This window comes from Enhydra lutris, unplaced genomic scaffold, assembly GCF_002288905.1.
Source record: "Enhydra lutris kenyoni isolate GAN:26980312 unplaced genomic scaffold, ASM228890v2 scaffoldscaffold12, whole genome shotgun sequence".
Classification (NCBI taxonomy): Eukaryota; Metazoa; Chordata; class Mammalia; order Carnivora; family Mustelidae; genus Enhydra; species Enhydra lutris.
The window spans coordinates 56,002,601-56,029,123 of NW_019154096.1; the positions used below are offsets into that span (position 1 = coordinate 56,002,601).

The following is a 26,523-nucleotide window of genomic DNA, read 5'->3' on the forward strand; positions in this document are numbered from 1 at the left end:
CTGAAGAAGTACTTGACGGTGCCTCAGTTGTCTCATCTGTAAATTGGGATAGTAATAGTCTCTATCTCATGAGAGTTTTCTGTAAGCATTAAATGAATTAACACATGCCAAGTTCTTAGAACACTGACTATCACATGTCAAGGAATCCCTCGATAAATGTTGGCTGTTGTTATGATTCATATCACCTCTTGCCTGGGCTACTCTAATTATTCCCTAACTCATCTTTTTAAATTCCATTCTCTCTATCCTTCATACTTGTGGCAGAGTCGTCCTTTAAAACTCAAGTCAAATCATACCTGTCTCATCTTGAAAACTTCTGACTGTGTCTCATTACCCACAGAAAAAAGTCCAGACTCCTTGGAATGATATTCAAGACCTTTGTCTTCTTTCAGACTTCATTGCCATGTTCATCATCTAGTAAACTTTTCTGTTAACCTACCATACCAGACTTCCTGCCATTCCAAGTGCCTTTGCTCAGTCTTTTATCTTGAGCTGGATTACTAATATGCCGTCTTCCACAACTAACACCCTCAGAGTACTCACCCCCAATCCTCTATGCCTCCTTATCTGTATTCCCCTCTACCCCTACTCCTTCCCTCACAGGGAAGGGAGGCAGAATTAATTGTTTCTTCCTCTGAGACCACACAGCACTCTGCTTATTCCTCCAGCACTAAACTGACTCCTCGACTTCCCCATCCCCCCACTGGCCTAGGTTTGGCATTTTTACACCTAATAGTCATCTAACTTTATACCTAATACACCTAATTTTAAAAAGTCAATAATAAATTTAACTATGTTTTGGGGAAAACATACATATATATTTAGTCCTTAGGTCAGAAAGAAAACTATTAGGTCTTACTATTTATCATATAAGTGTTACCTCACCTGCCAGGTCTATAGTTTCCCTGGGCATGGGGATGGCATTACTGAAAAAGCTGGATATAATTTTGTTGAAAGAGGAAATATTAAAGATGCATGTATTAAAGCTTTCTTTAGATATCTCTATTAAATAGAAATATTTTAAAATATATTTCAAGGACAAACCAACCAAACTTCATTTTGTAATGACATTAGAAATATCTAGCATTATATATATGCATATAATATACACATATATTATACAGTATATAATGTATATAATATGCATATATATACTACATATAATGTCTAACATTAGAAATATCTAAATTCATTAATTTATTTAAGAAGGTTTATTTAACATCAACTGTGTACCAAGTAGATGTACCAAAAACCCTTTAAATATGATGTAGGCATCCTCCTATGTAACTTACAACAGTTATTTAAATGTCTCTTTTTTTAGAAAATATACCACAAATAATTGTTTCACTAGAGCTCCATTTCCACAATTTTAAATTCTTTGGAATGAAGTGACCAATATTTTAAATTAATAAGCACTTCACGTAGTACCTACAAATCCAAGGATCTGAAATGAGCTTGATGGATTGGCATTGATAACAAAGATGTAGCCCTCTGATGTTCCAGCTAATAGATAGATCCCTTGCTGGTCATAACTAGAAAAGAAAGAAAAGAAGAAATCTGAGGATCCAATTTTGTTTCACTAATAAGATGGTAAACAAATTTACTAGATGACAGCATGGAGATACACTCAAAACTAGTCACTCTTATGATTTGTGACTTTGAATACTATTCCATCTTATAGAAAAAAGCCAAGTGATGACATATAAATACAATCATGACATTCCAAGTTAATGCTGTTTCCAAACTGCAGCTTATAAGTGCACAGTCAAGAAGATGCAGTAGCACTGGGTAAGCATTTCATCATAAGTGAAAGGTATTTCCAGGGGAAATAAACAGCCCTCACACCAGTGATCAGTGTGACGTCGCAGCCCTCTGCAGTACCAGTGCCCCACAAGGGGAGGAAGAAAGTAGTGAAATGTTCCAGCACCTTCATGAAATTAGAAAAATGAGAAGATCCAAATTAAAATAATAGAAGAGGATCTGAGAAAGAGGAGGCAACAAATGTATAGATGGAGGCAGGTGAGGGGTCCTCTCCCCCTGAGAGGGAGGAGGCCTCTTGTAGGAAACAAGGAGGTGGGTGCACTCCTCCAGGTGCTTGTTGGGCAATTCTCCAAAGGCTTCTCTCTTCACTTCTCTGAACCTGCATTCCTTCATTTGTGGAATAGGGACACGCTTAATACCTTTCTGACCAGTGTAGTGAGGATCACATTCAATACGCTACACTGTCTGCCAGCACCTCAAACTGTAAAGCAGGGCACAAATGTCAGTTCTGATAATACTTACTATTATGATAAATTAACAAAAGAATGAACAATGGCAACATATGGGTTTAAATCCAATGTCTTTGTGCTGTCTTCTAAAAAGTATTACTTCAAAAGATGTGAAATCATCTAAATGTCCATCCATACAATCTTTTTAAAATTATGGTATATTGAGTATTTACCCCCCAAATACAAAAACACTAATTTAAAGGGATGCAGGCACCCCTATGTTTATTGCAGCATTATCTACAATAGCTAAATTTTGGAAGCAGGCCAAGTGCCACGGATAGATGATTAGATAAAGAAGATGTGGTGTATGTCCACACAATGGAATATTACTCAGTCATAAAAAGAATGAAATCCTGCAGAATGAAATCTGCAACAACATGGATGGAACTAGAGAGCATAATACTAAGCAAAATAAGTTAGTCAGAAAAAGGCAATTAACATAATTTCACTCATATGTGGAATTTAAGAAACAAAATAAATGAGCAAAGGAAAAAGAGAGAGAGAGAGAGAGAGAGGAAAACCAAGAAACAGATTCTTAACTATAAAGAACAAACTGATGGTGACCAGTGGGGAAATGAGTGGGAGAAAGGTGAAACAGGTAATGGGGATGAAAGAGAACACTTGGCAGGGTGAGCACTGAGTAGTGTGTAATAGAACTGTTGATTACTATAGTGTACACCTGAAACTAACATAACACTGTATGTTAACAATACTGGAATTAAAATAAAAGATTAAAAAGTTATAGTGTATCCATATAATGGAATATTATGTAGCCATAAAACAGAATAAGGAAGGTCTTTATGTGTGAAGAGAAAACCTGGTCCAAGAGACACCCTGAAGTGGGAAAAAAAAAAGAGGTATAGAACATTGTATATGGTTTGCTGTTTGTTTAAAAGCAAAGACATTTAAATAAAAACTTGAAAAAAATAAAGGCAAAGGCAGTGATTCCGGAGCCCAATGCCTGGGTCTGCTCCTGACATTTGCCATTTCCAAGGTGTGTAACATGAAGCAAGTCACTTAAACACTTTGTGTCTCATCTTCCTGCTCTGTAACGAAGACAAGAGCATCCATCTCATGAAGTCGATAGAACCATCTACATAGCACATTTTAAGTGCTTGACAGTTATTTGTGTGATTAAAAGGAAGTGTTTACTTTTATGATTATTTATGGATGGACTATCTCTGGAAAGAAGAAATGAGAAATTGGGAACAGGCTGTCTACAGGGAGGAGTACTGGGTGTCGGGGGACAAGAGTGGGAGACTTTTTGCTATGCACCCCTCTGGCCTTTTGGAACACTGAACTGAGCCAATGTGTTCATTTTCAAAACAAAAGAGGTAAAACTTAAATTTGAAAGAAATTATGGCTTGGGGCGCCTGGATGGCACCGATGGTTAAGCGTCCAACTCTTGGTTTTGGCCCTGGTCATGATCTCAGGATTGTGAGATAGATCTCCCCCATTGGGCTCTGTGCTCAGTACAGTCTGCTTAAAACTCTCTCTCCCTTGCCTTCTACCCCTGCCCCCTCAAGTGAATAAATAAATCTTAAAAAAAAAAAAAAGCTATGGCCTTACTGGAATTTGAACAGACAAGCCACTACAACGTCGCTGCTGGAAGCAGGGAGTACTTACAGGAGGTGTTGCACAGACCATTCAGAGGGGAAGGCCTTGTGAACAGCCTGAGGCGCCTCAGCATCCCTGACATCGAGGAAGTGGATGGAGCCCCCCGTGGTGCCCACGGCGGCAGAGAGGGAGGAAGGAGAGCAAGCCAGCACTGTTGCCTGTTTAAAATAACTCCAGATGCTTAACTTCACTGTGCCAGAACATGAAGCCTGCTTTACCACACATAAGAACCTACGGTTTATTTGAAAAGCCCTCCGAATGAGGAGCGCGGCAAGTGTGTGGTATTACAAATTAGACATGCAGCATTCCTGAGCTAATCGACTGCACAAGTCACACGAATCTCTACATGTTATTCTTTTATCCTAACATTAGAATCACAAAAATATAAAGAGATTTCTCGAGCCTTAAACCATGACTTCATTTTTATCCCCAAATGATTATGAAATGATTATACCAACCATAATGAAAAAATAAAATTTAAAATACATTCATAGCATCTTTTGGACATCGTTACCAAATGTTAGTGATTTTTAAAAATCAGCATTCATCTGTTGGATAGTAGTAGACCCTGGGAGGCTGGTATGATGGAGGAAGACAAGAAAATAACCATATCACTGCACTATGTAACCAAAGCCCTGCATCAGAGATTCCCACTCATCTCACAATCACTTATGGAATATGACGTCTAGGAGAATACATTTGCTTTCATGATACTTAAGCAATCAGCTTCATTCTCTATAATCATACTTTGTAGGTTGTTTTGAATAAAATCAAAGAACATTAGAAATAGAAAAGACCTTAAGAGATAATCATTTTGTAGAAGAGAAAATGGAGGCCAAGAGAAGAAGAGCAATTTGCCTCAGGATCCTGTAGCTGATGATGAAGCTGAGAACTCAGGTGTCCTGCCTCATTAAAATGCACAGTTGCTCAACCAAGGAGATTTTCATTTGATTTTCAAGACGAATTTTAAAGGTTGAGTCTTCAGTGGTATCTCATGCGCAACTGTAAACAAAATGGCAAGGGTCTTTTTTTTTTTTTTTTAAACTGGAAGACTTTAATGGGGTGTGTGTGTGTGTGTGTGTGTGTGTGTTTTCTCAAAATAATCTGTTGAAACTATCTTCTATTCCAGGGCAATAGTAGGCTAAGGCTAACCAAGGACAGTAGTATCTTGGAGAGTCTTATGTACCTCAGCAAGTACCATCAAGAGAAGCTGCTAGTGCCCAGATATCCTCCCATCATAGTACTGGGCCAAGTTCTCTGAAGCCCACTGCCTGAAATGTTCATGAGGAACACAGTCCCAGGCATAGCAGGGAAATCTGGCCTCAGCATTGCTGGGTCAAGTGTACTTATCAATATTCCACAAGGCATCAGTATTCTCCAGTGAGGAAAAACCAGCCATTATCCCCAACTCAGTCTGAACCACATGAGTATACCATGCCTGGTTTGGAGCTCAATGAAGGTTTGTCAAATTAAGTATGAAAGCTGTCTGAGCTTCACCCCTTCGCTCAGGTGAAGGCAAGATCTCTGATGCAGAAAGCAGACCTTCTCATGGTGTCTATCTCTCTCCTTAGCCAAGAAGAGCAAGGTTAAGTCCAGACTATAGAAACTCTCGGGTAGGTTGTTAATCATTTGTATGTTTCTCGTCTGTGAAAGATGTGATCAGATGAGCTTTAAGACCTCTTCTAGTTCTAGTAGTTCTAATAGAAATGAACACATAGGAGCTCTTGTCACCAGAGTATAAGAATTTTTATATTTACTTGTCAAGGTGAGTTTTATATATCCCATTGAACTATGTATCTTTTGTGTCTTATAATTTTCTTATGTGAGGTATGAAGCTTCCTCTTGTTTTATAATTGAGATTTTAATTTTATAAAGGGCAAGGATTGTAACTTCCATACCTACTACCAAGATCCAAGATCCATACCTCATCTAGAACTGTGTAATATAACAAATGATGATAATATAAGGGGGAAATACCATTGCCATCGTTTCTTGGTTCTTTCATGTTTTAACTTAAAGTATTATTTTATGGAGAATGTATTATGAACGTGGCAGAAATAATGGTATCGCCCTTTGGCGAGTGTTGTGAACAACTGTGGTTTATTCCCCAGTATCCAAATACCTTCTTTCTGGTACTTGAATATCTACTGAGAAACCATCTCTCCTATTTTGGGAGTTCAGAGAAACAGATCTGACTCCCATTTTCAAGGCTGAGCTTAAGCCAATTAGCATTTCTCATTCCCCTGTCCACAGTGATTAGTTCAGAGATGTTATTAAGACATTAGAAGACATTTAGCTTGATGGAAAAGAGAAACTTCTTTTCTCTTCCTCTTCCCACTGGAGGAGGCTTTCTTCCCTGATGGTCTGACACCTGTGAGGTTGACTCCTGTGGCATTTGGGTATCGCTAAAAGAAGCCTAAGATGAAACTAGAGACATAGAGAGAAAAACAAGATCCCTGGTAATATCATTTGAGTTGCTGGACTGAGTAACATCTGAGGCCAGACAAGTCCTATACTTTATAGCTGATTAAGCCAATAACCCCCACTTTTTAATTTTTGTCTCAAGCTGGTTAGAGTGGCTTTTTCTTTCATTTCTAACTGACCTCCTTGAGGTTAGATGGGGCCATTTAATTAGTTATAGCCAAGGGGGTGATTCATGTCTGAGTAAAAGCAACTAATTGCTAGTTCAAGACTCTCTGGCATTCCCTCCCCATACTGTGGCTCTTAAGAGCTATTATTAGGTGGTGGCCCCTCCCTCAGCGTGGCTCCCTGGGTGAGGGACTCTGGAGCAGAGACGCTGCTACTGCACAATGAAGTTTTAGCACGAGTGAGCTATAAACCACTAGGACTTCGAAAATAGCTGTTCCCGCAGAAAAACATTCCTGTACTCCAACTCAGCACCTTATGTTCTACCCTCTGGGCTGTAGAATACATTTTATACACAAGAATTATTCTAAATATATAGGGTAAAAATGCAATAAGGCACCTGCAACAAGTATTTCTGCAGACTTGACATGTAATTATGAAAACACAGATTGGATTAGAATTTAATATTTTAATCAATTTATAAGGCACACTTACTGGGGTATTCAGATAAATCCTGCTAGCACAAGTACCATCTTCTGTATACCAAACACAAACTTCCCCTGAATGGGTGAGTGTCTATTAAAAAAAAAGAAAAAGAAAACTCAAAATGGAATATAAGACTCTGTTATGGAACCATGTTCTAAATCGCTTTACAGTACGTCAGTAACTCTGATGATTTAGTATAAAATTTCATTTTACTCATATAGATTATAATAACACTCACAACATCAGTACTTCTGATTTGAACAAAAATAACTATTATCTTTTTTTAAACTAGTATGTTTAGTACAATTTAAGTAATGTAATGACTAAGATTAGAAAAGTGAAATAATTTTTTTTCCATATAACATAATTGAGTTACTTGAAAATTGAACAGGATTATTGTTTAATGAATAAAGCTAGAAATGGGAAATTAGATATGTATTTTTTTAACTAATGGACTTTGTTATAAAAACAAAACAAAACAACAACAAAAAAAAACAAAGCATGGGGCTTGAACTCAAGACCCTAAGATCAAGACCTGAGCTGGCATCAAGAGTCAGACACTTATCTTTAAAAAGGGGGGGGTTGGCATCAGGATGGCTCAGTTGGTTAAGCAACTGCCTTCAGCTCAGGTCATGATCCTGGAGTCCCAGGATCGAGTCCCATATCCAGTTCCCTGCTCAGCAGGGAGTCTGCTTCTCCCTCCGACCCTCACCCCTCTCATACTCTCTCTCAAATAAATAAATAAAATCTTAAAAAAAAAAAGGTCAGACACTTAACTGAGCCACCCAGATGCCTCTAACAGACTTTGCTTTTAAGAGCAGTTTTAGTATTAAAGAAAATTTGAGCAGAAACTAGAGAGTTGCCATACCCTCCCCCCAACATATACATACTATTTCCTCTATTATTATCTTGCATTAGTGTGGTAAATTTATTAGAACTGATGAGCCAATATTGATTCATTGTTATTGATAAAGCCCATAGTTTACATTAAGATTCGTCCTTTGTGTTATGCATCCTGTAGATATCCATTGTATGGTTTTGATAAGTGTGTGATATGTATCCACCATCACAGTATCATGCCGATACACTGCCCTAAAAATTCTCTGTTCTCCACCTCCATTCTTCTCTCACTGAGCCCCTGGCGACCCATACTGTCTCCATAGTTTTTCTTTTTTCCAGAATATCATATAGAGGAAATCATACATCTTTCTCAAATTGGCTTCTTTCATTTAATGTTATGGATTTAAAGCTATTCTATGTCTTTTCATAGCTTAATAGCTCACTTATTCTTAGTGCTGAATAATATTACATATATTCAGCACTATTACTTAGTGCTGAAATATATTATTAATAATATAGTATTGATACGCCACAGTTTATCCATTTACCTATTAAAGGACATCTTGGTTACTTCCAAGTTTTGGCAATTATGAATAAAGCTGCTGTAAATATTCATGTGAAGGTTTTTGTGTGGGCATAGGTTTTCAAATAATTTAAGTAAATAACAAGAAGCTTAGTTCCTGAATCATAAAGTAAGAATGTGTTTAGTTTTGTGAGAAACGGCCAAACTTCCAAAGTGGCTGTACCATTTTGATTCCTATAGGCAATGAATGTTCCTGTTGCTTCATATCCTTGCTAGCACTTGATATTGCCAGTGTTTTAGATTTTAGACATTCTAATACATGTGTGGTGTCATCTCATTTGCAATTCTCTAATGACGAATACTGTTAAACATCTTTTCATATACTAATTTGCCTTTGGTATATTTTCTGTGGCAAAGTACTTGATCTTTTGCCCATTTTTTACTGCAGTTAGTTATTTTCTGATTGTTGAGTTTTAAGAGTTCTTTTTATATTTTGGAAACCAGTCCTTTATCAGATACAGGTTTTGCAAAGACTTTTCTCCCAATCTGTGGCTTTTCTTTTCTTTCTTTTAAGGGTGTCTTTCCCAGAGTACAAGTCTTTTATTTTAATGAAGTCCAACTTACCAATTTTTCCTTTTGTGGATTATGTTTTTGTGTTGTGTTGAGAAAGTCATTGCCAAACCCAAGATCACTTAGATCTTTCTATTTTTCATCTTACATTTAGGTCTATAATATTTAGGTCTATAACCCATTGTGAGTTAGTTTTGAGAAAGTTATAAAGTCTGTGACTAGATGGTGATGATGATGATGATGATGACTTTGCACGTGGATGTGCAGTTGCTCCTGCAACAATTTGGTGAAAAGACTAAGCCTTCTCAATCGAATTGCTTTTGCTCCTTTGTCAAAGGTCAGTTAACTATATTCATGTGGATCTATTTCTACATTCTCTATTCTGTCCCATTCATCTATTTGTCTAGTCTTTCATCAGCACTATACTGTCTTGATTACTGTGGCTTTGTAAATCTTGAAATTGGGTAGTGTTAGCTTTATACTTTGTTCTTCAATATTGTACATGTTTTTCTTTTATTATGTTATGTTAGTCACCATACAGTATATCATTAGTTTTTGATGTAGTGTTCCATGATTCATTGTTTGCATATAACACCCAGTGCTCCATGCAATCCGTGTCCTCCTTAATACCCATCACTGGGCTCACTCATCCCTCCACACCCTCCCTTCTAAAACCCTCAGATTGTTTCCCAGGGTCCACAGGAAAAGTCCATTCCTTCTCCTAATGTCCTCCATGCTATTCCTTATATCCCACAAATAAGTGAAACCATATGATAATTGACTTTCTCTGCTTGACTTATTTCACTTAGCATAATCTTCCCCAGTCCCATCCATGTTCATGCAAAAGTTGGGTATTCATTCTTTCTGATGGCTGAGTAATATTCCATTATGTATATGGACCACATCTTCTTTATCCACACATCTGTTGAAGGGCATCTCGGCTCTTTCCACAGTTTGGCTATTGTGGACAATCCTGCTATGAACATTGGGGTACATATGGCCCTTATTTTCAATACATCTATATCTTTGGGGTAAATACCCAGTAGTTCAATTGCTGGGTCATAGGGTAGCTCTATTTTTAATTTTTTGAGGAAACTCCACACTGTTTTCCAAAGTGACTATACCAACGTACACTCCCAACAACAGTTTAAGAGGGCTCCCTTTCTCCACAATGTCTCCAACACTTGTTGTTTCTTGCCTGGTCAATTTTTGCCATTCTAACTGGCATAAGGTGGTATCTCCATGTGGTTTTGATTTGAATTGCCCTGATGGTTAGTGATAACGAACATTTTTTCATGTATCTGTTAGCCATTTGTATGTCTTCTTTGAAGAAGTGTCTGTTCATGTCTTCTGCCCAATTTTTTGACTCGATTATTATTCTGAGTCTTTTGCCTCTTCACATACACTTCAAAATCAGTTTATTGATATCCGTAAAATAACTTCCTAGGATTTTGACTGGTATTGCATTTCATTTTCATCCTCAGAGGGTCTGTACTACTCTGAAAGAGGGTAAACAGTAATTGTTTAATGAGTTTTGATAACTCATTGGCAATGAATGTGTTGAAAGATGTGACTTGGAAAACTTGGATGATGAGTATAAACAGGATGGCTCCTAAGATTTCAATTGCTTTGACTGTTTTCAGACACTTAATATTATGAAGTCACAGTACAATGATGTCATCTAACTGGGGAGTATATTTGATGATGAAAGTGGTTGGCATTTCTTCCACATCCTCAAGAATACCCTCTGCCTCCTATTTGTATAAGGTTGCAGAAGATCTTCCAAAATCATTTTTAAAAATCCTACTGTGAGATAATAAAGTATTCCTTACCATGCAGTATTCATTTCTGGGTGGGATAAAGTCAATTGCCTGAAATTTCCCATCACAAGCCTCTAGGACTTTATCAAATGTCGGCTTCTCACCAGGAGTGTAAATATAAACAGATCCCTGTTAAATATACCAAAAAAAAAAAAAAAAAAAAAAAAAGAAAAGAAAGAAAGAGATGTAATTGTTATGTATGCAGTTCAACAAGTATTTATTAAATGTCCACTGTGAGCAAGGTACTGTGTCGGAAATTAGAGATTAATTTAAGTAAGGCCCTGACCTTGAGGAGCTTAAAATCTTGATGCTTAATTTGTTTGTTTATCAATTCATTCATTCATTTATCATTTAAAATAATCAATAAATGGGGCTTTCTTCTTTTCTCCAAATCCAAATATTTGGTTTTTAAGTTATAAAACACAACAAAACATTTTTTCCGACCTCAAAAATAATGTCTATTTATACAAAAAACTTGGAAAATGTGGAAAACCAGGAAAGTTGTGGAGACGAACTAACTCTTATCACATACTAGACCATGGTGGGCATTGATACAAACTTTTAAATAAGCCTTTGAGGAAATTGTGGAGGTGTAGCCGAAGATGTTACTTCATGATTTTTTGTAATTATCAGCTGCCAATTCACCTCAAAAAAAAAAAAAAAAATCTATCCTGTCAGTTGGGACTCTCTGCCAAGTAAATGTAATATGGTGTGAGCACATAAGTAGCAATAAGAAGTCTGCTTTCAACTAACAGCAAGTTTTTCAAGTTTGAGTTAAGTGTGAGTATTTTTGTTCTTGTTTATCTAAAATTCAACTTTGTAGAGTCTAAATTTGATAGATATTCACTGATTTTACCTTGTACTCATTCCTTCAACAAATATTGAGTGGATACGCTGTGCCAGGCACTTCTCTGGATCCTGGGCCTATATCAGAGGACAAAACAGACAAATATTCCCTGCCCTCATGGAGCTTACATTCTGCTGGGGGATTCAGACAATGGACAAGGTATCTAAATAAACAGCAGTGATTGTAAGAATAAAAAAATAAAGCAGGTTAAGAGGATATGACATGGCAAAATAAGAATGTGAAATTCTAAACCAAGTGTCCAAGAAAGGCTTTACAGAGATGACTTAAAAGACTTGAAGGAAATGAGGAAAGAAAGGATCCATGTGGAGTCTTTGGGAAGAACATTCCAGACAGAGAGAGTAGCCAGTGCACAGAGGGAGGAACATGCTGGGTGAGTTAAAGAATACAGCATGACGGGGCACCTGGGTGGCTCAATGGGTTAAAGCCTCTGCCTTTGGCTCAGGTCATGATCCCAGGGTCCTCCTGCCATCGAGACCCGCATCATCGGGCTCTCTGCTCAGCAGGGAGCCTGTTTCCTCTTCCCTTTCTGCCTGCTTCTCTGCCAACTTGTGATCTCTGTCTGTCAAATAAATAAATAAAATCTTACAAAAAAAAAAAAAAAAGAATACAGTATGATGGCTAGCATGACCAGAGCAGGGTAGGGGGAGATAAGGCCCAGGGGTGAGTAGAATCCACATTATGAAGGGATTGTAAAGCAGAGTGAGGATGCTGGCTCTTAGTCAGAATAACATGGGGGAATCACTGGAAGCTTCTGAAGAGAAAATGGAAAAGTTGTTCTCACTTTGCCTGCTGTGTTGGGGATACAGTTTATTCTATCATGTACTGGGTAAAGTGTATTAAAATCTCCCATTGAGATTACAACTTTGTTTCTCCTTGTCATTTTGTCACATTTTGCTTTTATATATTTTGGGACTATTTTACTTGGTACATATATATATTAAGCATTGATATGTTCCTACTGAATTTAATCTTTTAATATTTTTGAAATAAGCCCGTTTATCTTTAGTAATATTTTTTGCCAGAAAGTCTATTTTGTCTGATATTTAATAGAGCACCACTGGCTTTCTTTCTGTTAATGTTTGCATGTTAGATCTTTTTCTGTTTTTTTACTTACTTTCAATTTTTAAATTTACTTTCAGCATTACTGTACTTTTTATTTTTATTTACTTTCAATCTTACTGTATGCTTATGCTTTAGCTGTGTCACTTGTAAACAGTACATAACTGGGTTTTGCTTTTTTTTAATCCAGTATTGCAAACTTCGCCTTTTAACTACATTAAATAATTACTAATATTTGAGTTTAAATTTTTTTTAAAGATTTTATTTACTTATTTGACAGGCAAAGATCACAAGTAGGCAGAGAGGCAGGCAGAGAGAGAGGAAGAAGCAGGCTCCCCACAGAGCAGAGAGCCCGATGCGGGGCTCAATCCCAGGACCCTGGGATCATGACCTGAGCCAAAAGCAGAGGCTTTAACCCACTGAGCCACCCAAGTGCCCCTTGAGTTTAAATATTACATTTTAATTTATGCTTCTACTTTCTTATTTGTTTGATATTTCTTTTTCTCTCTTTTCTTACCCTGTTTTGGGTTGCTTTCTAAAAACATTCTGCTTTCTCCATCTATAGTGTAGACATTTCATCTACTGTTTCAGTTCTTTATTGCTACCTTAGAAGTTACAACATGCATACTTAATTTATAAACACCACAAGGTTACTTAAAACCTTTATCTTCTGCCTGGGAAAAGTAAATAATGAACTTGAAACACTTGAATCCATTTACTCTTTCCCCTCAGTTTACATTATTGCTGTCTGGGATTTTAATTCAATGTTATTATTAAACCCAACCTCACATTATTTTTGCTGTTTTATACAGGCAGTATTCATTTCTCCACACTACTATTCATTCTTGCAACACAATCTTCCAACTGGGATCCTTTTCCTTCTGCCTGACGTATATTCTTTAGAATTTTCTCTAGTAATGGTCGGTTGCTGACAAACTCTCAGTTTTGGAACATCAAAATTATCATTTTTTTCACCCCTATACTGAAAAGTACTCTCACTGGGTATAGAATTCCAGGTGGTAGTTACCTTATTTCATTACATCAGCATACTTTTTCTATAAATGGACAGACAGTAAATATGTTAGGCTTTGCTGGCCACATGATCTCTCATAACTACTGAATTCTACTGTTGTAGTGTGAAAGCAGCCATAGACAATACATTAATGAATGGTATGACTGTGTTCCAATAAAACTTGATTTATAAGAACAAGCAGCAGGCTGGTTTGGGCCTACAGGGCCATAGTTTGCTGATGCCTTCTGCTCTACATGGAAGGTAGCATTCCATTATTTCTTACTTACATTATTGTCACAGAGGAGTCAGTTGTTAGTCTAATTGAAATTCCTTTGATAATCTGTTTTTCTTTATGATTGTTTTTATGATTTTCTGTCTTTCATTTTCAACAGTTTCACCTTTTTAAATCTAAGTGTGTTTAACTTTTTAGGTATTCCGCTTGAGATTCACTGGACCTCTTGAATCTGTAAATTCGTGTTTTTAATCAATTCTGGAAAATCTCTCTTAAAATATTGTCTGTACCTCACTCTCTCTCCAGTCTGGGGTTCCAATCAAACGTACACTGTATCATTCATGTCTCTTACTCTCCCTTCTGTATATCTTACCCTCCTGTGTATCTGGGCTATATTCTAGATAACTTCTTTTGATCTATCTCCAATTCACTAATTCTCTCTTTGGCTGTGTCCAATCTCTGTCAGACATATTCATTTAATTTTTACTTTTTCAGTATATTTTCTCTTTTAGAAGTCCTATTTTAGTCTTTCTCCCTTCTGTTATGTTACATTTTTTTGTTGATTCCTGTTCTTCATAGGTATTCTAGGATTTTCATTTATTTGTTATTTATTAAAACACAGTTAGCCAGTTGTTTTAACTTCAGGTATTTACCAGCAAATGATATCTTTCCATATTTAAATTTAAGTTTCCTTTAGGCAGAAAATCATTGATCTTTCCTTATAATCCATCTAAAGTCACTGCTTAACAATATAAACTACTGTTAACCCTGACTTTTGAGAGTCATTCCATTAATTAGGAGTCTTTCTAACAATATAATTGAGATGGACATTTCATTTTATTCTGCATTTATTCCCCTTCCCTTCTTCTTTTACAGAACCCATATTTTCCTTAGAAAACCATCCATGACCCCAATCTCAGTCAATGTTTGTTTGGGTTGACACTATACAGGGTTCAAGTGTAGACATGTAACATAGGCCTGGTCAATGACAGCTTAGAATCCTCCTGGACATAGTAATTGCCACAGGGGTAGAGAGGTGACCAAGTAAATACAATGAATCTAAATTCCAGGACATTTTTTCATGGTGTCTTTCCACTAGGGTCACCACCAGGGTAGAAATATAAACTAGAGTTGCAGGAGGTTCTCTGCACACCTTCCAGGAGAATCTTCATGGGAAGGGTGACAGAGAGAAAACAGAACCAAGAGATGGTCACAAAAAAATGTCAGGAGCCACTAGATTCAGATTAACTCCTTACCCTTTTACTTACATGCACAAAAACAAAAAAATGAATAAACAAAACACTTTTTGTTATTTAGGTCTTTTATTTTAGGTATTTTTCATTTGTAACCAAAAGAGTCCTGAATAGTAGAGTATCACTATGAAGCACTATGCCCTTCATTCCCATAATGAAATGATAATAATATTTGAAAACTGTATATCAAGAAATCACCATCTGGGGCACCTGGGTGGCTCAGTGGATTAAGCCTCCGCCTTTGGCTCAGGTCATGATCTCAGAGTCCTGGGATCGAGACCTGCACCAGGTTCTCTGTCCAGAGGGGAGCCTGCTTCCCCCCTCTCTCTCTGCCTGCCTTTCTGCCTCCTTGTGATCTCTCTGTCAAATAAATAAATAAATAAAAATCTTAAAAAAAAAAAAAGAAAGAAATCACCATCTAGCATACCTTGACTGTTTGAATCAGCAACATGCGGTAATTTGGAGAAAACATCATATGTACCACAGGCTCTTCAATCTCTAGAAAATCCTCTACTTTGTAAGTTAAATCTTTAATAATAAAAGAATACACAAAGCCATCCTAGAGACCAAAAACAATGATATAAACAAAGAAAATCAGTCTCAGTCAATGCAGAGTATAATTTCCATATCAAATGAGCTAAGACTTATTGACTACCATCCATAGTTTATTTTTAGAATCATCATCAATGTTTACATTATCTAGAATGCCTGGTCTTATCTCTATTAGGCAACTTTTAACCACCCTTCCTGGCCAAGTTTCCATTTTATCTCTTCTGTGACACAAAATTTTGTGACTAAAATTTATGGATCTCTCCTTTCTTTGAACTTCTCTAACATTTATCTTTTAATCCCCAAGTAATGTCTTTAATAAAGTTAGAATTTTTTTTATTAGTTTCAAAGGTAGAATTTAGTGATTCATCAGTTGCATATAACACCTGGTGCTCATTTACCTCAAGTGCTCTCCTTAATGCCCATTACCCAAGTATCACTTTTCCCCCACCAACCTCCTCTCCAGCAACCCTCAGTTTGTTTTCCTAGAGTTCAGTGTCTCTTATGGTTTGCCTTCTTCTCCATTTTCATCTTTTCTTTCCCTTCCCCATGTTCATCTATTTTGTTTCTTAAATTCCACATAAAAGTGAAATCATATGGTATTTGTCATTCTCTAATTTTGCTTAGCATAATGCCCTCTAGTTCCATCCACCTAGCATCTATCTTTTTACCACTTTCTTCATTATACAGGAGGTAGGGCAAATGAAGCAGTTCATTATGTGGCTTGTATATAGCAGTCTCCTTACTTCAAGGAATACTAGCCTTAATGTAATATATATATATATATTAATTTTAATTTTAATTTTTTAAAATTTTTTAAATTTATTTTCAGTGTAACAGTATTCATTGTTTTTGCACCACACCCAGTGCTCCATGCAATCCATGCCCTCTCCAATACACCACCTGGTTCGCCCAACCTCCCACCCCCCGCCCCTTCAAAACCCTCAAATTGTTTTTCAGAGTCCATAGTCTCTCATGGTTCACCTCCCCTTCCAATTTCCCTCAACTCCTTCTCCTCTCTAACTCCCCTTGTCCTCCATGCTATTTGTTATGCTCCACAAATAAGTGAAACCATATGATAATTGACTCTCTCTGCTTGACTTATTTCACTCAGCATAATCTCTTCCAGTCCTGTCCATGTTGCTACAAAAGTTGGGTATTCATCCTTTCTGATGGAGGCATAATACTCCATAGTGTATATGGACCGCATCTTCCTTATCCATTCGTCTGTTGAAGGGCATCTTGGTTCTTTCCACAGTTTGGCGACCGTGGCCATTGCTGCTATAAACATTGGGGTACAGATGGCCCTTCTTTTCACTACATCTGTATCTTTGGGGTAAATACCCAGTAGTGCAATTGCAGGGCCCTAGGGAAGCTCTGTTTTTAATTTCTTGAGGAATCTCCACACTGTTCTCCAAAGTGGCTGCACCAACTTGCATTCCCACCAACAATGTAAGAGGGTTCCCCTTTCTCCACATCCCCTCCAACACATGTTGTTTCCTGTCTTGCTAATTTTGGCCATTCTAACTGGTGTAAGGTGGTATCTCAATGTGGTTTTAATTTGAATCTCCCTGATGGGTAGTGATGATGAACATTTTTTCTTGTGTCTGATAGCCATTTGTATGTCTTCATTGGAGAAGTGTCTGTTCATATCTTCTGCCCATTTTTTTTATATGATTGTCTGTTTTGTGTGTGTTGAGTTTGAGGAGTTCTTTATAGATCCTGGATATCAACCTTTTGTCTGTACTGTCATTTGCAAATGTCTTTTCCCATTCCGTGGGTTGCCTCTTTGTTTTGTTGACTGTTTCCTTTGCTGTGCAGAAGCTTTTTTTTTTTTTTTAAAGATTTTATTTATTTATTTGACAGATGGAGATCACAAGTAGGGAGAAACAGGCAGAGAGAGAGGAGGAAGCAGGCTCCCTGCTGAGCAGAGAGCCTGATGCGGGGCTCGATCCCAGGACCCTGGGATCATGACCTGAGTGGAAGGCAGAGGCTTTAACCCACTGAGCCACCCAGGTGCCCCTGTGCAGAAGCTTTTAATGTATATTATTTAATCATTATTATATGCATTTCTTTTCTCCCTAAATGACCCAAAGGTAGGGAGTGTGCTGTTTATTCCTTTTATATCCTCCTTTTGTATTTCTTTAATAATACTAGAAGGAGGGCAAGTATCTAGTAAAAATCAGCTGGTTGGCCATAAACAAATTTAGACTCATTTAACTATTCTCAAGAGGAATTTGAATAGTTTTCACAGTAGTGAAGAAGCTTTGGACAAATTAATCCATCATTTCTAGATTGGATCCCACTATAACTAAAGTATATGCATTAATGAGATGGCTGGGTTCACATACTTGGGACCTGGGGGATAAAACATGCAAGGTGCTTTCTCCAAACTCATCATCATTCTCCATTTCTTATGGAGTAGATGCTCAAACCATTCCTTTAAACTAGTTGTTTGGGTTTTTAAAATTTTATTATTTATTATATATTTATTATAATATTTTATATTTATAATTATTGTAAATTATAATTATTTTATTTCTAATTTGATTAATTTAATTCATTCATTTAATAATTATTTTATTTTTATTTTATTAAATAATTTATTTAATAATAAAATTAACTAATCAATATAATTTATTTTAATTTAAATTATAATGGTATATAATTATTATAATTATAAAATTAAAAAATAATTTTGTTATAATTTATTATTCATTTATTAATTTAATTTTAATTTTTAAAGATTATTTATTTATTTGTTTGACAGAGAGAGATCACAAGAAGGCAGAGAGGAAGGCAGAGAGAGGGGGAAGCCAGATCCCTGCTGAGCAGAGAGCCTGATGTGGGGCTTGATCCTAGGACCCTGGAATCATGACCTGAGCTGAAGGCAGAGGCTTAACCCACTGAGCCACCCAGGTACCCCATTAATTTTATTTTTTAAGTAATCTCTACCCTCAATGTGGGGCTCGAACTCACAACCCCAATGCAAGAGTCACATGCTCTACTGACTGAGTCAGTAGAGCGTCCCTAAACTAGGTTTGAAAAAATGTTAAGGGTGAGGGGCACCTGGGTGGCTCAGTTGGTTTAGCGCCTGACTCTTGATTTTAGCTCAGGTCATGGTCTCAGGGTCATAAGATGGAGCCCTGTGTTGGGTTCTGTGGTGAGCATACAGCCTGCTTAAGATTCTCTCTCTCCTTCTCCCCTCTGCCCCTCCCTGCGGCTCTGTCTCTGAAAAAATAAATAAATAAATAAATACATGAAAATAAAAGTAAAAAATGCCAAGGGTGGCTTTGAGAAGGACAAGAGTCATAAAAGGCCATAAATGCAAACTAAATGTAGGAAGTATGGTGGCAGTGTGTGTGTGTGGGGGGGGGGCAAGATGATGGTCTGTTGCAAGATTGCAGGGTAGGGGGATGGATTACCAGCTGACAGTAGGTCTTGGGACATCTACAAGTAGACCTGAGATTTTAGTGTAGGTGAGATCCAAACCTTAGCATTGCTATAATACCATGTAAAAGCATTGTAGTCTGACCCCTTTTCATACTTAACTGAGACTGTAGGCTCTAATAAATGAGAGCAAAGACTTTGGAGTTTACACATCTGGGTTCAAGCCTCAGCGACTCCATTTACTGGATGGTGAACTCTGTAAGGTTTGGCTCCTTCCTCCGTATAAGGAAGATGTCAATATTCCTACTGATAGTGTCATTATGAGAACTGATAAGATAATAAAAGCAAAGCACCTAGCATGGTGCCTGGTACAAAGTAAGGACTAAATAAATGAAGGCCATTAATGCTAATTCTAGTATGAACAATAACAGTATAATATAGGTAAGCTAAATGAGTATGCACAAGCGGTTAAGTGAAGCTTAGACAAAAGGTTCTATTTGTGTCTGACAACCTAATATATTAAGTGTACAAACAGGCATGAAGTTGGGTGTTCTGTGGGACCCAGAGTTTTTAATTCTATTTTTGATTTTTTGCAATTGTCTAGATATATGGCAGTCCATTATACTGTTCTTTCTTTTATATACATTTGAGAAATTCTTCATATGAAAAGTTTTATAATAGTATCCAAAAAGAAAACAATTAATAAGCTGACAGAACCTGACATCCAAATTGTGACACATAATAGTAAGTAGCAGCAAATGGAAATTGTATATATTCTTTAAAGCAATTAATTTTGAAGACAAAAATACATTACAATTCCAGAAATCAGCATGCCTCCCTTCTGATATACCATGGTGACTGGACTGATAAGATTTCTTCCCTCTTTTGGAAAAGAAAAATAAGGTAAAACAGGTGACACATAATTAAAAGTGCAATACAAAGTAATTAATCTCTTTGCTTTCCTAGGACTATTCATTTCTTTGTAACACTTTCCAAAAATCAACTTCCTATCAGAATATGTGCTATCAAAAAAAAAAAAAAGAATATGTGCTATCATGCCTTCCAAACAATGAATAATAAAACTGTTTGGCATTGATTACTAATGTAAATCACATGAGTTTTTTAAAGTTCTGTATCATCAGATCCATGTAACTAACATTACAGAATTATATAGCTAATATATTTTCTTATTTTAGGAAAGCATTGTCAGAGATTTTAAGATGCCAGGAAAAAATAAATTAAACCAAACCTAACTTGTTGTCAAGCTGCATACTTAAGATTTATACATTTTATGTATGTAAATTCCAACCTCAGTAAATAAATAAAAATGGATAAAAAGAAAGTAAAAAGAAAAAATGTTCTACAAGAATAATCATTATTAATAAAATATTGTCCTTGGGGAAAAAGAACAAAAGCGTAATAACTTTTATGTAGATAAACCATAAGAACTATAAGATCAAAAGCTCAGAGGGCATCCATCAAATTATTTGCTTACTATATACTACGTGCTTGGCATTTTGCCAGATGCTCAGAAGCATATTGTCCTTTCCTTCAAAGACTATTCACCTCCCAGAAGTTCCTTCCTTTCCAATCCAAGTACCACTAGAGTCCAGGTTATATGACTCAAGGGCTAGTCTAGGTGCCTGATGCTTATAGCCACCTGCTTCTAGGGTCATCCTTTCTTGAATGATGGCTAAACTAATCTGCCCATACACAATTCCATTTGGGGTACAAGTCCATTCAGGAGTTTTTTTATGTCTGCCCACTGACAGCTGAATTGAGTATAAACATCTGAGCTGGACATTCAAGGTCAGACATGTTATATATGTCCCTTTGTTTCCCACTACCCTATGTAACACTCAATGCTCCAGACAGACTGTCTCAACCTTCCCCAGTTTTTCTTGTCTCTGCAGACACCATTGACTGAAAATCTACCTACCCTCATCTGCCTGTGAACCCATCCTGCAAGGGCCATTTCAAATGCCATCTTCAAAATGACTTAACCTGGCCTGTTTCCCTTATTTGAATTCCCACAGAACTTTGTTCAGTTTCCCTTGAATAAAATGAATAAAATGGCTATAACTATCTACTTGTTTAATTCTCTTTAATAAAAATAAATCCCTCGAGGGTGAAAATTAGAAGATCACGTATTTGCCATTTATGTCACCTCTGAGGAACCTTGATTAGTGTCTTCCACATTGTAGAGGTTAGACAAATAATTACACTGAAGCATTTATAATGTACCATGAAAATTATTAGGAATGGTATAGAAGAAGGAAATAGTAAACAATATAAGACTATACATGAATAAGTCCTAAATTGTATATAATATACTACAGATGTGACAGCAGCTTGGAAATGAGAAACATTGCTTTAGAATTCATTTTACAAAAGACATATAGGCACTAATTTACTCTGTAGCAGTCTCTGGGATTAAACTGTGGAGCCCAATGTATAAATGTAAGACAGTTCTTAACTTCAAAGAATTAATACCTGGTGGGAAAGACAGACATGCACACAAGAAATTGTGACAGCACAGGCTGAGGCCGTAAGAAGGAAGTGAGTCTAACGGAATCCCACACAGTGGCACCGAAATTTGCCCTAAGGTTAGGATGGCACTGTGGATGCAAGATTAGAGAGAACTTAGCCTGGAGGGTACAAGTGACAGTAAAGTGAAGCCATGGAGGGGGCAGGAAAGTCAAACCTAATGGCCCCATTGAAGTCAGAACCAGGGAATGGGAGCAGGAGTAGATGAGGGGCACTGTCCTGGAGAAAACTTGCTGTAGGAGGTGGCATTGAGGTAGAAGCATAAGGATTCAGAGAGAAAACTGGCAAGGGAGTGAGCTAGGAGGCAGGTCTGTGAAATGACAAGAAGAAATGACTGGCTAGATCAGAAAACTCATCCTGGGGAGTAGAAAGAATATGAATGGAGCAGGTAGGAACAAATTAGAGAGGGCTTGGAATCAAGGCAGAGCACTGCTTGAATTGCATGTTAAAATGGTCTTTAAGAAGTACACTTTGGCAGGGATGAGATGCCTGTTTTGGGTTAGCTATAGATTAAGGCCAATGAAGTCAGTCCTAAGGTTGGTGCAGAAATCAAATTATGAAATAATAAAGGAACCGGAATGGAGAGGGCATTGGACAGATTGGGGAGCTCGCCCTGCAAGGTTTCCTTCTCAAAAGGTCTACACCTAAGCCCTACTGAGTGGACATTAGCTTCTGTGACTAAGGCCCAACCCTGGCCACAGCTGATGGGACCAGGAATGGACACCAGATCTAAGGAGAATAGATCAAACTCTAACCATGTTTCTAACCAAGGAACAGGGAGGTAATTTTCAAGATGGCAGTTAAAAAAAAGTCATTGTGAAAAACGGCCCTGAGAAAGGTGGAGGGCAGGAAAGGGCATAATTTGCCGACTAAACAGAACAGGCTTATGGATGGGAAACGATACAGCATAGGAGCTAAGAACTCGGACTCTGAAGTCTTACTGCCTGGGTTTAGGAGTCAGCTTTACAGTTTACTAGTTATGTGAATTTGTGCATTTTTCTTATTCTCTCAGTGCATCCATTTTTTTCACCTGTCTCATGGAAATGAAAACATATCTCTCTATAAAGTGTTTTGAGGATTACATGAAATATACATACAGAGTACAGCAGAATGCCTAGAGCATAGAACAGTCAATAAGCACTAGCTATGAGGAACAGCCACAGGACTTGGTAATGAACTGTGGGATAGAGGAAAGAAAGAATCAAAGATGGCTCTAAGAAGGAGAAAAATAGGGAACAAAGAGCCATCTTCAAATGTAGAATGATCACCAGTGGCTACACTTCTAGGAATAATGAAGTAAAGCAGTTTCTCACCCTTTGGTACTGTGTCTTCTACCTTATTAAGTAAAGTCACCTTCAAGGTTTCTCCATTAATCATTAAAAGATGACCCTCTTCACAGCCAACATATATTTCACTTGTTGGAGTCCAGCAATGCATAGATGGGTGAAGCAAAGGATATAGATCATCTTTAGGCTTCAGAGAAAGATAAGAAACCTTGTGTTAAGACAGCATGCATGGTTTAAGAGCCAGAGAAATACTTAAGAGAATAACTTCCAAAAAGAAACAAATGAATATGGACCTATATACATTCATTGGTCCTGCCATTTGCCAAGATCTAAGTGAGCTTATCCTTCCTTGCTCCATTTATCTCTCTATATTTTAACTCAGTAAGAATATATGAGATAGTCTTGTCAGCACATTTGGAGTTCTAGTGCCACAGATTTTCATGAAAATTCTGAGTAGCAACATCTACAATGTTTCTTGGTAGAGTTTTTTGGTATCTTGAATCTAAGGAAGTCATTGTCTAGCTAAAATCACCCTTTTTTTGAGGAAGATTTTTGTCAACATTTCACCCTCCTGATTCTGCGCGGCGGTGGGGGGGGGGGATGGATATGATTTTTCTTGAGTGGTTATGGAGAGGTTATGGAGAGGTACTAGATCCTTTGGTTAGCTTTTATGGGAAATGAGAAGAGGACACTCTCCTGATTCTGGTGGCCCTTCTAACAGGGTTCATGAAACATCCTCTGTGATTTTGATATCATGGAAAACTCAAAGAGAAATGCACAAAATCTATGCAATGTACCTCAAAGAAGTTGGCTTTGGGGAGTAAAAATAACATAGACAAGGATCTAAAGCAAACTTTTCCTGTAAAGGAAAAGGCAGTGAATATTTTAGGCTTTGTGGACCACATAGGTCTCTGTCACATATCCCTATTATATTTTTAAACACCTCTGTAAAAAGTGTACAAGAACATTCTTAGCTTGGGGCCAAACAAAAGCCTGTCATGGTTTGTTGATCTCAGCCTTAGACTGTAATACTTCAGTGGTACGTCCCCTGCAGCCTGAAATACTCATGTCTTGCAGGGGAGGACCCCCTTTTGTCAGCATGGAGCGGGTCTCCTTTTAAGTATAGGCCTACCTGTTCTCCTTCCTGGAGGTCAAGGCAGCTGTAGGAGATTTTTAGGGCATTTGCTCCCCACAGCACTGATTGAAATTCTGAATTCAGGATATCATAATAATAGCACTTCTTCCTTTTTAGTTAAACAAGTCAGATGTACTAGTTTACTTATTTTATATTGAGAACATAGCATTTAGAACCATCTGAGCTTTTTGTTATGCTATAGCATTATTTCAAATTACCTTAGCTATGACATAATGCTTTGCTTTCTTTAGGATCCTTACACCCACTGGAACAGAGAACATCTTTAATAAGCTATTGGCCAAATTAACAGAATTTTTAAGTTCCCTGAGAGCTCCATGTTTATTGCATTCTTTTGTTGACCTTTTCATTCACCTAACAAATACTTATTGGACACTTACTACATTCTAGGGACTGTTCTAGGCACAGGGATGTAGCAGTGAACAAAACAGACCAAAAAAAAAAAAAAAAAAAAAAAAAAGATCCCTGCCCTTATGGGGCTTATATCCTGGTGAGGGCAAACAGAATAAAAATAAGTTAAGAAGTTAAATATAGGGATGCCTGAGTGGCTCAATCATTAAGCATCAACCTTCAGCTCAGGTCATGAACCAAGGTCCTGGGATCAAGCCCTGCATCCAGCCCCTGGTCTGTAGCGAGCCTGCTTCTCCCTCTCCTACTCCCCCGGCTTGTGTTCCCTCTCTCCCTGCGTCTCTGTCAAATAAATAAATAAAATCTTAAAAAAAAAAAGAAGTTAAATATATAGAAGATCATATGCTGAAAATCACTATGGAGAAAAATAAACCAGAAGTTGGGAAATACTGCAAATCTATATAAACAGTCATTTTTCCATTAAAAACTCCTCAATATATGCAAGCCATCTTTCTAATAAATACTTAATTATTTGAATAATGTATTATATACTATTCATTTAGGACTGGTTTGTAGATTCAAGGTAAAGCAGGTATGGTGCTGCCAAAGTAACCATTTCTACTAGATTCTCAGCAAATATAAACTTGTTATGTAACTGATATTTAAACAAATATTTATTGGATGTTGGTTATATATCAGGCATTGTGCTAAGTCTTAAGCGATCCCTCTTCTCAATAGGATAATCACTTGTTGAGGGAAGAAGAAGTATGAACAAATATCAGAATCAGAAAACATGGTAGATCATAGAAGAGGGGTGTTAAATATTATGGGAGCATTGATGAGAAAGCACTTGGTTCTTGGTGGAGTGAAGGAAGGGTGGAGAGAGAATTACCATTTGGAATGGACCCTGAAATATGACTAAGGCAAAAATCATACACAGCAGCCATCGCCATGGTAATTCTTTTAAAGGATATATTGACTTTGGTCAATGATTGACATACTTCACGCCCTGGTAGTCTTGGATTGTTAGAAAACAAATACTTGATTAATAATCTGGCCACCCTATGGGCCAAGAAAGGGGGGGCAAAACAACCCAAGAGGATTAAACTACTGCTGATTAATAACATTTTTGTGGTATCTAATTGAGATTTGACTCACAGGGAAGTTACTCACTGGATGCCATTATTTAAAAGTTTCTTGGGTTGTCTTGATGATATCTAACCTTAGACTATATATCACAAGGGGACAGATTCTTACATTATGGCAACGGATTCAAAAATCTTTTTAAAAACACACATATCTGGTTCTCACACCAGTGGACCTATGTGTATGCAACCGAAGGTGAAGATTTAAAATTTGGACTTTTCTGGCTATATAATGTTAAACTGGTATTGTGTTTGACTTTTCTTACTTTAAGATAAACATGGGCTTATCTTTCTATTAGTCTCTTTCATCAATAAATATGTTCTGGGCTATTTAAAAATGAAAGTGATACAATATGGATTATGTGAGCAGAAACAATAATTTTTAATTCTAAAAATTCTAAAACTTTTAAAAGAAAAATGTGCCAAGAGTATTTAAACATATTTGTTGATAACACCACACCTTGCTTAGCTCTCTGGACTCATAAATCAAAACATTTTGATCACTTGAAGACTGAACATGAAAAATTAGAATCCAATTTAATATTATTGCTTTAAAAAAATGTAAGTATCCAAATATGCTTCAGCATATTCCAGTTTATAAAAGAAATTCCTATTTAGTGATTTCTGTTAAAAAACAAAAAGGTAGATGGAAAAAGAAAACCGTACACTTGAGATCAAATTCATTATCTTGGATCTAGTTTTTCCCCAGATAACATCTGCCTTTGATTTCCCTCATGCTACTGCTAGATACTGTTTCTCTTGCCTTAAATAAGTTGTATAATGTGATGCAGGCCTATTTAAAGGCGTATAATGTGCCTTTATAGTGTTAGCTGAGAGAGACATAATGGGAGTATTTAATGTTTGTAATCTTGTGAAAGTCCACAGCCTGTCAATTTTTAAGACTCTTATATGCATTAGTTTATTACTGATTTCTTTGCCATTCATCGATACCCAGGTCACAAGAAATGT

At 37.0% G+C, this 26,523-nt stretch overlaps 1 protein-coding gene across 1 annotated transcript in view; it reads right to left on the reverse strand.

Moving 5' to 3' along the window:
- LOC111145208 (cilia and flagella associated protein 43) overlaps positions 1 to 26,523 on the reverse strand; it is a 104,060-nt gene that overhangs the window by 63,110 nt on the left and 14,427 nt on the right. Inside the window, exons 6-12 of the mRNA XM_022499942.1 lie at positions 22,936 to 23,095; positions 19,890 to 19,957; positions 15,564 to 15,695; positions 10,725 to 10,841; positions 6,969 to 7,049; positions 3,897 to 4,045; positions 1,429 to 1,532 (exon numbers count right to left, since the gene is read on the reverse strand). Of these exons, the coding sequence (XP_022355650.1) occupies positions 1,429 to 1,532; positions 3,897 to 4,045; positions 6,969 to 7,049; positions 10,725 to 10,841; positions 15,564 to 15,695; positions 19,890 to 19,957; positions 22,936 to 23,095 (811 nt within the window). The remainder of the gene's footprint in view (positions 1 to 1,428; positions 1,533 to 3,896; positions 4,046 to 6,968; positions 7,050 to 10,724; positions 10,842 to 15,563; positions 15,696 to 19,889; positions 19,958 to 22,935; positions 23,096 to 26,523) is intronic.